The sequence below is a fragment of the Ovis aries genome, chromosome 7, assembly GCF_016772045.2.
Source record: "Ovis aries strain OAR_USU_Benz2616 breed Rambouillet chromosome 7, ARS-UI_Ramb_v3.0, whole genome shotgun sequence".
In the NCBI taxonomy this organism is placed as follows: Eukaryota; Metazoa; Chordata; class Mammalia; order Artiodactyla; family Bovidae; genus Ovis; species Ovis aries.
Window position 1 is genome coordinate 17,584,951 of NC_056060.1, and position 13,889 is coordinate 17,598,839.

The window sequence follows — 13,889 nt, forward strand, 5'->3', positions numbered from 1 at the left end:
TCTGTTCTTAGGAGCACAAGAAAACCAACAGCTCATCATAGGCAGGATTTAGTTTCTTGTTGCTAACAGCAAATTAGTTCGCATTAAGTTACAAATCACTGTGGCTCACAAAGCGAGCCCTCAGAGAAACTCCTAACTAGTGACTCAGTCCTTCTTAGAACTCTTCCTGTTCGGCAGTCTTCCTGCTGCACTACACTTAGCTTGGATCTCTAAGGATATTTTCTTCGGATATGTCTTCGGAATCCTTCTCCGCCTTCATAGCGCTTGAAAATTAATCTTCCTCGCAGCGGCAGCACTTGATTACGAGCAGCCCCAAATCAGGTACTGTAACTCCTCCTATTTGTTATTCTTTAGAAGCTGTCTTTCACTGCCTTCCCTTTTCGGGGACTCCACTGGAAAGCTTGAACAGCACTCTACATCCGGCCGCCTCAACACTGCGGCACAGACCAGCGTCTGTGCACAATAAAGCTGTCCACATCCGACTCATCCTGTAACAGTGTGTAGACTGTCTCCCATTGGTCAGGATCTATTTTAGATTCCATAGGCCTTGACAGCTGAGTGATAGATAGAGAAGAGCAGCTAAGAATATACTGTAAATGCATGCTTCTCCTCTGAGTAATAAACCTAAGGTCTGCAAGGGAAAAATGACTCAAACACATTGTAAAACATGCTTTTTATATCAAAGCAACTTGCGTGACATTACAACAACACTGTTAACAGACAAATTTGGTTATTCCCACCAAAAAAAAAAAAAAAACAAACATTTTAAACCCATTTCAGTCTTAGGATTGTCTAAACAGAAGTTATAATAACCTTGATAAACAGAATATAAAATTCTATTTTTGGCAAATAAAATCACACTTTAATTTAAGGAAACACACACACAAAGAAACATTTTCAGATTTTTCTCCATTTTCCTCGTACCCCTCTCAGTCTCGTTCTGCATGCAACCAGGTTTCAGCTTACAACTGCTGCCAGTCTGTCTCCTAGAATGTTAAATGAGAAGAGCGAGGCACTGCCAAGACATTAAACGGTCTGCATTATGATGAACAGGTTTCAACAAACTTTAAATCTAACTCACTGCTCTTAATTTCCAAGTTTAGCACCCTGCCTGATATAGCAAGTAAATATTTTATCAGTGGAAAATCAAATGATCTGGATTCAGGGATTTTAAAAAACAAATAAGATGATTAAATATTAAAGGAAGCAAATGCATATTAATCACTGAGCTAGACTGTAAATAAAACTCCACGTGGGGACAAAGTAAACAACCTCTCCATGTTCTCATCCGTGATGTTTTACCTGCTTGTACTACTACAACACCCCTTACATTATCAAGGACGGTGACCAGTTTCCACAAGCTCCAGGGATTTTTTTCTGTTCTAGTTCCCGCACTAGCACGAGAATAATTTACACTTCCTCCAAAAAGTCAGATTTGAGAAAACCATTTCATGGGAATGAAAAACCGCCCAACACAACTGTTTATAGGAAGGAGGTAAGGGCTATACATTCTACAGATCGTGCCGCCAGCTAAATTCTGTTACGAATATCACTAAGAAATCCATTTCCTCCTATGTTAAATATTAGGTATATATTCTAATTATAAGATATATAAGATCATATACCATAATGTATTATTTTTGAGACAACTTTTTTTTCCCCCAAATCACATTAGACATCACAATGGATTCTTGGCTGGACCCAGAGATTCTGCCTACTCCATTTCACCCTTCTTCAGAGGAAATCTGGGTGGGACAGAACTCAGGCCCTGTCCTTTGATTAACAGAGCAAGCACATCATTTCTAGAAATAGGACAGCAAAGGCAAAGCAAATAAAAAGAAAGGAGGAAATCTGCAAGGAGTAATAAAAGCCATATATGGAGCTGTCTGTCTTCCCTGGTGGCTCAGATGGTAAAGCGTCTGCCTGCAACGCGGGAGACCTGGGTTCGATCCCTGGGTTGGGAAGATCTCCTGGAGAAGGAAACAGCAATCCACTCCAGTACTCTTGCCTGGAAAATCCCACGGATGGAGGAGCCTGGTAGGCTACAGTCCATGGGGTCGCAAAGAGTCGGACACGACTGAGCGACTTCACCTTCTATGGAGCTGTCTTATGGAATAACTAAGGCTCAGGAGACAGGGTATATGGACCCTCCTATACTGTGGATATCCTGAACCTCCTCTGTTTCTCAATCTCCTTTTCCTACTTTCTCTCTCTCCTTCTCAGCTATTTCCCAAGAGCTCAAGACAAATTCCCACCTCTGCTGTCCCCTGTGCCAATAAGGCTCTTCCCTTACCTTCATTCTAGTCCTTAAATATCACTTCCTCAGAGAACTTCTCAAATACTGTATCTATAGCACTAGCCCTATGCTACCCTTGCCACTCTTTATCTTTCTGCTGTTTCATCCATCTTCAGAATACTTATCAGTATCTGCCAGTATACCATGTTTACCCATTTTTTAGCCTACTTCCTATTTTTGGTATTTACTTCAAAAATTATCACAATAATCAGGGGGACAGACTGAATTCAACAGCACATGGAAAGGATTATACACCATGACGCCACATACACCAGTGCAGACACGGGTTCAATCCCTGGTCTGGGAAAATCCCACATGGCCACGGAGCAACTGAGCCTGTATGCCCCAACTATTGCGCCATGCTCTAGAGCCCAGGAGCCCCAGCTACTGAGCCTGCATGCCTGTGCTCCAAGAGAAGCCACGGCAATGAGAAGCCCTTGCACTGCAGCTCGAGAAAAGCCCATACAGCAAGGAAGACCCAGCAAAGCCAAAAATAAAAACCATAAAAAAGAAGGAAATTGCCTCAACATAATAATAGTCATATGTGAAAAGCACATAGGTATCATCATATCCCATGGTGAAACACTTCCTCTACGATCAGGAACAAAATAAGGATGCTCACTCTCACCATTTTTATTCAACAAAGTATAGAAGTTCTACCCAGAACATTAGACAAGAAAAGGAAATAAAAGGCATTCAAATTGGAAAGGGAGAAGTAAAATTATATCTGTTTGGAGATGACATGATGGCAGATGTTGTTCTTTGTTGTTTAGCTGTTAAGTTATATCCAACTCTTTTGCAACCCCATGGACTGTAGACTGCCAGGCTCCCCTGTCCATGGGATTTCCCAGGAATGAATACTGGAGTGGGTTGCCATTTCCTTCTCCAGGGGATCTTCCTGACTAAGGATCTCAAACCCGGGTCTCCTGTGTTGGCAGGCAGATTCTTTATCACTGAAATGTTATATGCAAAAAATCCTAAAAATTCCACAAGAATAAAAAATTTAGACCTAATCAATGAATCCAGCACAATTACAGGATACAAAAGCAATACACAATTATGCTTCTATATACACTAACAAAGAGTAATCCAGAAACGAAACTAAGAAAACAATTCCACTTACAATAGCATCAAAAATAATACAATAATTAGGACTAAACTTAACCAGTAAAGTGAAAGACTTGTATACCAAAAACTACAAAACATTGCTGAAAGAAATTAGAGAAGATAACAAATAAATGGAAAGACAGTTCATGTTAGACTGGAAGATTTACTATCATTAATGTCAATACTACTCAAAGCAATTCACAGGTTCAATATAATCTCTATCAAAATTCCAAAGGCTTTTTTTTTTTTTTTCAGAAATAGAAAAATTCACCTTAAAATTCATATTGACTTTCAAGGGAACCCAAATAGCCAAATAATCTTGAAAAAGTTTGAGGTCTCACATGTTCTGATTTCAAAAATGTTATAAGGTTACAGTAATCCAAACAGTATGGTACTGTCATGAAAACAGATACATAGCTCTGGGCTTCCCTGGTGGCTCAGACAGTAAAGAATCTGCCTGCAGTGCAGGAGACCTGGGTTTGATCCCTGGGTTGGGAAGATCCCCTTGAGGAGAACATGGCAACCCACTCTAGTATTCTTGCCTGGAGAATCCCCATGAACAGAGAAGCCTGGTGGGCTACAGTCCATGGGGTTGCAAAGAGTCAGATACAATTGAGCGACTAAGCACACACACAGGACAGATCTATCAAATTGAATAAAGAACCAGAAATAAATCCTAATATATAAGGTCAAATGATCTTCAACAAGGGTGTAAGACCAGTTGATGGTGAAAGGACAGTCTCTTCAACAATTTCTGTTGAGAAAACTGGATATCCACGTGCAAAAGAATGAAGATGGACCCTTACCTTACACCATATAGAAAACGTAATTCAGAATGATTAAAAACTAAATTTAAAGACCTAAATTTAACATTCAAATATAAAACTCCTAAAAGAAAACACAGGGGAAAGCTTTATGACTTTGGATTTAACAGTAATTTCTTATAAGCACAGGCAACAAAACAAAACTGGAACAACATCCAACTTAAAAATCCTGCATGAAAGACAGAGAATGAGAAAATGTCTCCAAATCATGTATCTGATGAACAGTTAATATGGGGACTATATAAAAAACTGTAACTCAATTATAAAGAAACAGATAACCCAATTAAAAATGGGCAAAGGACTTAAATAGACTTTTCTCCAAAGATGATACATGAATGACCAATAAGCATATAAAAAGATGTTAAACATCCTGAAATTAGAAATACAAATCAAATCATAATAAGATATCACTTCACGCACATTGGGATGGCTACTATCAAAAAACTAGAAAATGATAAGTGCTGCTAAGGATGTGGAGAAATCTGAACCCTTCCCACAGCTGGTGGGAATGAACACAGTGCAACCACTACAAAAAACAAGATGAAGATTCCTCAAAAAACTAAAAACAGAACTACCACACAATCCACTAATCCTTTTTCTGGGTACATATCTGAATGGATTGAAAGTAGAGTCTCAAAGAGGTATCTGCACGCCCATGTTCACGGCAGCATCATTCACAATAGCCAAGAGGTGGAAACAACCCAAATGTCCACTGATGGATGAACTGATAAACAAAATGTGCTATATACCTGCAATGGAATAGGAATCCGGCATAAAAAGGAAGGAAATTCTTCACATGTTACACCACAGATGAATCTTGACATTATGCTAAGTGAAATAAACTTCAGCCCTCCAAAGACAAATACGCTATGATTCCACTTATGAGGTATCCAAAGTGGTCAAATTCAGAGAAACAAAACTTAGAATGGATTTGGGGAAAGAGAGAAATGGGGAGTTGTTATTTAATAGGTATATTTCAGCATTTCAGATTTATAAGATGAAAATTTTTTGATGATAATTTGCACAACAGTGTGAATATGCTTAACACTACTGAAATGTTCACTTAAAAATGGTTAAGATGGTAAACTGTCTGTGCTTTTTACCACAATTAAAAATAAAACAAAAGAAATGCAATCTCACAATATCATTAGCATGATTTACATTAACTAATAAACTTTTAAAAACAAAATTAAAAGGGTGAAGATACAGATGAAATGAGATTGACCACAGGTCAATAATTGTTAAAGCTGAGTTACAGGTTCTTCAGGGGTTCACTATGCTAAACTCAACTTCTGTTTCATGCACTTTTGACATTTGGTCCAATAAATTTGGTTGATGTATAAATTTTTAAACCATATTACATGCCTCTTACCAAGGCCCTTCACTGATTCATTAATTTGGCAGGAAACACAGTATAGCCTTTCCACTCAGTCCTCTCTGGATTAAAATAAAGCCATTTTCATTCACAGCCATATGCTTACAAGATGAGTCCTGTGCTACTGAATGAAAGCATTCTGAAAAGAAGCAGTTTTTTTTTTTAAAGCATTAAGTGTTTACCACATATTATAATAAATATGTTTCTGTACTTCAGTACTGTACTGTTTGAAAAGAAGCTATTCATTAAACTCAGAATGTACCAAGCCAACACATCTATGGTAAAAATCAAAATACAGTTGTTTCTGGAGAATAAATAAAACATTCTAACACAAAGATTCTAGGTAGACCTAAATAGATGATACCTTTAAACACTAAATCGCCATAAGGAAAATCACTTAAAAGTTTCAACAGTGATTTCCTCATACTAGCATCAACTGCAAATTCGTAACTTTTCAGAAATTAAATGAAATTTTTAAAATGTTTAAGTAATACATCTCTAATGTGGAAAATCTGTAATACATTTAACTTTACATATACAAATAGAAATTCCACCACACAGAAAAAAAATTACTAAAAATTTTGTATACTAACCTCTAATTTCTTCTCTGTTAAAAGGTCTAGTCAAGATTTTTAAACATAAATGAGTCCAACAGTTGCTTCATTTATTCAATATTTAGGATAGAAGGTCTCTTGAGAAGAACTTTATAGAAGCAAATAAGCAAGTAGATTTTAAAATATATGCAAATTCATATAAAGTATTTATATATTTAAGGGGTAGATTCAATAGGTCACAGGTAATATTATTTAAAGGCCAGTTTTAGCCCAAAGGCCATTTTAGAGGCATTATCCAAGAGAGAAACATACGGAAAACTTTCACAGATTACCACAAAACTTTCATAGAAAACTGCTTAAAACCAAGAAAAAGTCATGCTAAACAAAAGCTAATTCACAGCTGTTCATCATTTTAGTGTCGCAGACCCCTTCAAGAATCGGATGAAAGGAATGGACGCTCTTTTTAAACGTATATATAAGCACATAATCAAAATAATTTACATTTATTTTGGAGGATCACTGATCTCTCTACAAATATGGAATCCATGAACTCCAAGTCAAAAACTGCTAACACAGATAAGGAGAAGCAGCAAAGGAGTTTTGTCTTTTGTTTCTAAAATACTGAATAACTGTCAGAAGATGGGATAATTTATTTTGCTCAGTAAAAATTTAACAAGCATTGTGTCTAAAGGGATACATTTAAATACTAGACTCAGGATGTAAATATACGTTATCATTTGGTATGTGCTATGCCACGAGTCAGGGGCAGGATATAAAATAGGGAACAAAGCATACATGAGACCTGGCCTCAGGCAATTCACAGGAATAAAACCCAGGGATTTTCTTCAATTGCTCTCCTAATATGAAAAAGACAGACACATATGTAAACATGCAGATAATCATAATACACTGCTGTCTATGTTCTATGCTCAGATGCTCAGTTGTGTCTGATTCTTTATGACCCCATGGACTGTTACCTGCCAGGTTCCTCTGTCTATGGGATTCTCCCAGCAGGAATACTGGATGTTCATACACTGCTGTAATACTACATTAATTACATGGAAGGTATAGAAGTAGTTCAAAAGAGAGAAAATCAGAAAAAAAAATTGTAGAAAAAAAAGTATATAGTTTAGTAAACTATCTACTAAATGATGAGCAGGGAGACAAGATCAGAGTTCGAACTTGGGATATAACAAGATGGCTGGGCTGCCCCACAAGATTATCAAGGAAACCCAGCATCTGCTGGCAGAACCAGTTCCTGGCATAAAGCAGAACCAGATGAAAGCAATGCCCATTATTTTCATGTGGTCGCTGCTGGCCCACAGGATTCCCCCTTTGAGGGAGGGACTTTTAAACTTGAACTATTCCTTCCAGAAGAATACCCAATGACAGCTCAGGGCAGAAATGGTATGGACCTAACAGAAGCAGAGGATATTAAGAAGAGGTGGCAAGAATACATGGAAGAACTGTACAGAAAGGATCTTCACGACCCAGATAATCATGATGATGTGATCACTAATCTAGAGCTGGACATCTTGAAATGTGAAGTCAAATGGGCCTTGGAAAGCATCACTACGAACAAAGCTAGCAGAAGTGATGGAATTCCAGTTGAGCTGTTTTAAATCTTAAAAGGTGATGCTGTGAAAGTGCTGCACTCAATATGCCAGCAAATTTGGAAAACTCAGCAGTGGCCACAGGACTGGAAAAGGTCAGTTTTATTCTAATCCCAAAGAAAGGCAATGCCAAAGAATGCTCAAACTACTGCACAGTTGTACTCATCTCACACGCTAGTCAAGTAATGCTCAAAATTCTCCAAGCCAGGCTTCAGCAATACATGAACCATGAACTCCCTGATGTTCAAGCTGGTTTTAGAAAAGGCAGAGGAACCAGAGATCAAATTGCCAACATCCACTGGATCATGGGAAAAGCAAGAGAGTTCCAGAAAAACATCTATTTCTGCTTTATTGACTATGCTAAAGCCTTTGACTATGTGGATCACAATAAACTGTGGAAAACTCTGCAAGAGACGGGAATACCAGACCACCTGACCTGCCTCTTGAGAAATCTGTATACAGGTCAGGAAGCAACAGTTAGAAATGGACATAGAACAACAGACTGGTTCCAAATAGGAGAAGGAGTACGTCAAGGCTGTATATTGTCACCCTGCTTATTTAACTTGTATGGAGAGTACATCATGAGAAACACTGGACTGGAAGAAACACAAGCTGGAATCAAGATTGCCAGGAGAAATATCAATAACTTCAGATATGCAGATGGCACCACCCTTATGGCAGAAAGTGAAGAGGAGCTAAAAAGCCTCTTGATGACAGTGAAAGAGGAGAGCAAAAAAGTTGGCTTAAAGCTCAACATTCAGAAAACGAAGATCATGGCATCTGGTCCCATCACTTCATGGGAAATAGATAGGGAAACAGTGGAAACAGTGTCAGACTTTATTTTGGGGGGCTCCAAAATCACTGCAGATGGTGACTGCAGCCATGAAATTAAAAGACGCTTACTCCTTGGAAAAAAGTTATGACCAACCTAGACAGAATATTCAAAAGCAGAAACATTACTTTGCCGACTAAGGTCCATCTAGTCAAGGCTATGGTTTTTCCTGTGGTCATGTATGGATGTGAGAGTTGGACTGTGAAGAAGGCTGAGCGCCGAAGAATTGATGCTTTTGAACTGTGGTGTTGGAGAAGACTCTTGAGAGTCCCTTGGACTGCAAGGAGATCCAACCAGTCCATTCTGAAGGAGATCAGCCCTGGGATTTCTTTGGAAGGAATGATGCTAAAGCTGCAACTCCAGTACTTTGGCCACCTCATGAGAAGAGTTGACTCATTGGAAAAAACTCTGATGCTGGGAGAGATTGGGGGCAGGAGGAGAGAGGGACGACCGAGGAGGAGATGGCTGGATGGCATCACTGACTCGATGGACGTGAGTCTGAGTGCACTCTGGGAGATGGTGATGGACAGGGAGGCCTGGCGTGCTGCGATTCATGGGGTCGCAAAGAGTCGGACACGACTGAGTGACTGAACTGAACTGAATGTAGACAAGCTGGGAAGAATATGTTTAGATGTTTTGAATCGGTGGTCCCCAACACTGCAGATATGAACAGTCCTGCCGTGGTTCCTGGCTTTGTTAAGTGGTTCCAAACCAGACAATCCATTAGCAAACAGCATTAGAGCAGTGGAAGGCCAAGGAGGCCCAAGCCATGGAAACAGCTAGAGCACGGACTAGGCTGTATGCCATGAACAATATTTACACTGATCCGATCATCAAGTCTGCGTGACTTCTGTTCTGCCAAGACTTCTTCCTTTTTTGTTTGCATTTAATGGACACAGTCTTAAAAACATTATAGAATAAAAGCCTAGACAGCTTCAGTCCTTTGGTGATTAAATACACATTAGCAAGTCTATGTCATGCCCTGATTCACTGTTGTAAAGCCTGAGCAGAGGCTACAAGTATTATCTGGATGTTGCGAAACATTCAAAAGCGGTGATCCCTCTCTGCTTTTACTCATTTCCCCCTTCACGGTTTAAACAGAAAGCACTGTGAATAAAGGTGATTGTCAGGGTTACCAGCAGGGGTGCGGGTGTTATACTTTTTCCTCTCTCCCACCTTATGGTGATCTAACTGCACTGGGTAAAAACAGCTAGCCAGTTTTTTAGAATATGCTCTCCAGCCAAGTCTAACTTTATTTAGACACTGTAGATGGACAAGCTCTATCTTTGAACCAAAATGGAAACATTAAACAAATATCACAGCCCTTATTAGTAACACTGTGACCCTCCTGTCAAGTGTAGAATTCTCCCTTCAAGAAAAACCTTGTGATCATTTTGTGCGGCTTGTCTGGAAACTTTTGTAAATCTTATGTTTTAGTAAAATATTTTAGTAAAACATAAATCTAATGTTTTAGTAAAAAAAGAGTAGAAAAATCACCAGGTTTGAAATAACACCACAAATTAGGAAACTAAACACAGCTTGTAGACAAACCACTTCATCATATTGTAATTTAAAAATCTGTTTACATATGACTGTCATATACACATCTGCAACCCAGGCTTCTCTAAGCTTCAGGCCCACATATTCAAATATCTTCTTGACAATTCCTCTCCAGTGTCTTAAAAGTACCTCCATGTTTCAAACTATAAACATGTTCTTCCTCCTGAAACTTGACCTCACTCCAACTTTCACTAACACAGTAAATGATGCTATCATCCATCTAGTTGTACAAGACAGAGATATAGAGATGAGTCTTGACACCAGACCCTTCTTGTTCCCCTGGCACCAAATCCCAAGAGACTTTACCTCCCCATTATTCAAATCCAACTGCTCATCTCCATGCCTATCATCACCCTACTTCAAGTTAGCACCATCCTTCACCAGGATTACTGCATTAATTTCCTAAACAGTCTGTCCAGACTCATTCCAGCCCCTTCCCTTGTATTCTCCACACTGTAGCCAAAGTGATTTTCAGAATGCAAACCAAATCACACCACTCCCTTTCAAACGCCCTCTGCCACCTCACTTAAAATCTTTCAGTAGTATCCTATTCTTGGAGGAGAAAAACAAATTCCTTCAGGACGTCTTGTTGTTGTTCATTTGCTTAGTCATGTCCATCTCTTTGCAACCTCATGGACTGTAGCACACCAGGCTATGCTCATGATGTCTACAAATCCCTGAATAGTGTTATCCCCACTACCTCCTTCAGCCTCCTCATATTGAAATGCTAACTGATTCTTATATTATATATGCAGAAACTGAGTCACTGGGAGATTATGGGATTTTGTATAAGGCAACTGCAGTTAGCTGCAGAATGATTAGAGAATTCTGTTAGACTTGTCCAGTGGTTTCTACTAATTAAGAAATTTCAACTCCTCAAATCATCTGAAAATAAATCTTTGATGTAAAAATGCAAGTCCTCTTTAAAAAATTTAAGCCTCAGAAACTTAGATGTCCTTTACTTCAAGAATAAGTAAATAAATAAAAACTTCCATATTTGTATATACAAACTTTAATGAAGCACCTGTATGTCAGGCATGGCACCAGAGATATAGGAGTGAATAAGGCAGCAGCCAAAATCTCTTTTTTAAAACCACTTTATTAAAGTATAATTGACATGTAAAAAGCAGTACATATTTAAAGTACATAACTCAGTGAGTTTAAGGCTTCCACAGCACCCTACAATTATCACCATTCTCGTTACTAAACCCAAGACAAGCCCCGCCACAACTGAAAATGGAGCAAACAGCAGAAAGCAAAGCTCATGAAGCATAAACATTCCTTGAAGATTAGGCTGCACAATTAAGAACTGTTCTACAGTTCACTGGATTGATGATAGTTAGAAATATTTCCCCCATTCCATTTAGTCCAAAGGTTATTTACTCTTCTTTCTTATATAACAGCAAGTTAGATCTTACATAACAGAAAAAGAAAAAAAAAAAAGTTAAAATAAACCAGGAAAACAAAAGTTGTGCATCCAGTATCTTTCTCTTAGATGCCAGGCTCTCTTCCCTTTCTGATTTTTCCTTTTCCTCATTTAATTAGGCCGCATTTTATCTACGCAAGTCTTCTACCATGTGATCTGAAAGCACTATTTAGTCAGGACTCACTGGAACAATTAGAGGAAGGGGAAAATTTATCCTGTCAACCGTTTTTCTGACCAAGACATTAACAGGCTAAATCCTGCTTTACTGAATTTCTCTATATAAAAATGTCAAGAAAAAACAACAACAATTATTATTATTATTACTTAAATAACAAATCTAACATCTTAAATACTGAAGGTGCTATAAAATTTTAAAAATAAATAAATAAAATAACTTTAAACAAACAACAGTCTAAAAGACTCAGCACTGCCTTGATAAGATTTCCTGACCACTCTGTTTGATTCTATTCTAGTCTGTCGTATAAATACCAGACTGTCTACCACTAACTATTGCAGGTATTTGCTCCTTTATTAGAGCTGTCTAGGGGCCCAAAAGAGGTTGTTTAAAATAGATAGGAAATTGCCTCTCCAATTTTATTAAGTATCATTTTTTTCTTACTATTGCATATTTCACCCTTCCTGTTTTATTTTAACATTCTTCTGGTAACAGAAGAAGCATCAAATTCTAGAGTAAATATATACATAGATCTTGAACACAACAAATCATAAATGTGTATCATACAAGAATAGAGCTCTTAGGCTGGATATATAAGATCTTATATAAGATCCCCTTTAAAATGCGAAGCAATTGGTTATTCAGGAGAAAAATTTCTCCCAAGAAAATTTTAGAGAACAATGTATTCAAAGTAGTTCTTTAAACATCTAAGTGTCATGAGTGAATTTTTTTCAGTATAAAGGTAAAAACCAAGAAGGGTCTATGATGCCTCCTACCCTACCTTACACACACCAATGAACACAGTAATAACTTCTGGTGAGTTTTAACAAACATTTCTGCTAATGTCTGAAAACAGGACAGATTTAGGAAACATTCTATGTTTATTCTTGACAAAGTAAAAAGCAAAACAGATACACTTATAAAAGAGCTTCTGATGGTATTTGACTACAGTGAAAAATAAGAGGTATTTTTGTTTCTTTGGTTTTCTATTTATTCTTGGCTTTGCAGAGAAACAGCTAAATAAAAATATGTTTGCTAGAACTAAAAAGACCTTTTGAGAATTAAACTGATAATAAATCTTACCCTACTAGCCAGTATTCTTAAAATTGAAAGTTGGAAATACAAAGATATGTAGACAGAGGGTCACAAGAAAATACATATTTTTACAAACACATTAAAAGTTAACTGCTTTTCTTTTTAATTATGAAAAAGATAATAGTTCTACACATATGCCTAACTCTTCCTGCACAGTTATTTTACACAGGATTTGCTCCCAATGAGTCTTAATATGTTTCTCCTCATTAAAAATACATGATGAAATTAATAATGAGGAAGAATGAATACTCTGATGATATTTAAGTATACAATAATAAAATTCTTTAAGAAATACTTCTAAGTGCTTTATATACATAAGTGTTACACTATAAGAAAAACTCTCTAAATCACATTGTTATTTCTACTTTCCAAACAGGGCATAAAGGAACTAAGCAACTGATGGTGTTAGACTGGGCAGCTACTATTAATTCCCTCCTCTCCTGTAAACCCATCCTTTGCAATATGACTTTGCCATGATTCTCATCAAAAGATGGCATTTATTTCCTCATCCCTTAAATCTGGGCTGGACTTGACAAGTTGAACTGTGGCAGAAGTGATCTTGTAGAACTTTGAATCTAAGTCTCAAGAGACCTTGCCGCTTCCCCTCTGGGGCTGCTGCTGACACAGTGTAAGCAAGTTAGCCTCCTAGAGTATGAGAGATCTTGAGAGAAAGAGCCCAACTGCAATCTAGCAAAAATTGCCAGACACATTAGCGTGGCCAACTTAGACCACCCAGCGTCAGAGGCACTACCAAATGACTTGGCAGCCACATGAGTAATCCCAGACAAGACCAGTTGAACAACCAAGCAGCAGAACCCAGCCGAAATTGCTGACCTATGGAGTCAGCAGCAAGAAAAATAGCTGTTGTTTTAAACCACTACATTTAAGCCAAGAGCTGTCTGAATCCAGGGCCTAGACTCTCTCTACCTACTAAAGCTGCAATTTATTACTTGGTTGGGAAACAAATGCATCTTGTAGTCTGATTCCATTTTACAGATAAAGGAGCAAATTTTAAAATAGCTTGCTTTTTAT

General features: G+C 37.9%; 1 protein-coding gene and 1 long non-coding RNA gene across 5 annotated transcripts in view; one reads left to right on the forward strand and one right to left on the reverse strand.

Moving 5' to 3' along the window:
- The window catches only part of UACA (uveal autoantigen with coiled-coil domains and ankyrin repeats), an 88,020-nt gene that overhangs the window by 41,463 nt on the left and 32,668 nt on the right, over positions 1–13,889 (reverse strand). For 2 of the 4 annotated variants that reach the window (XM_060418896.1, XM_060418895.1), the window contains exon 2: positions 1–13,889. This exon is cut by the window's right edge and continues 20,279 nt beyond it. The exons of the other annotated variants lie outside the window; for them this stretch is intronic. In XM_060418896.1, coding sequence (XP_060274879.1) covers positions 1–39 — 39 coding nt within the window. In that variant the 5' untranslated portion in view covers positions 40–13,889. 4 annotated transcript variants of the gene reach the window in all.
- Positions 147–13,889, forward strand: part of LOC132660158 (uncharacterized) — a 63,956-nt gene continuing 50,213 nt past the window's right edge. Inside the window, exon 1 of the long non-coding RNA XR_009601422.1 lies at positions 147–321. This is a non-coding gene — a long non-coding RNA (uncharacterized LOC132660158). The remainder of the gene's footprint in view (positions 322–13,889) is intronic.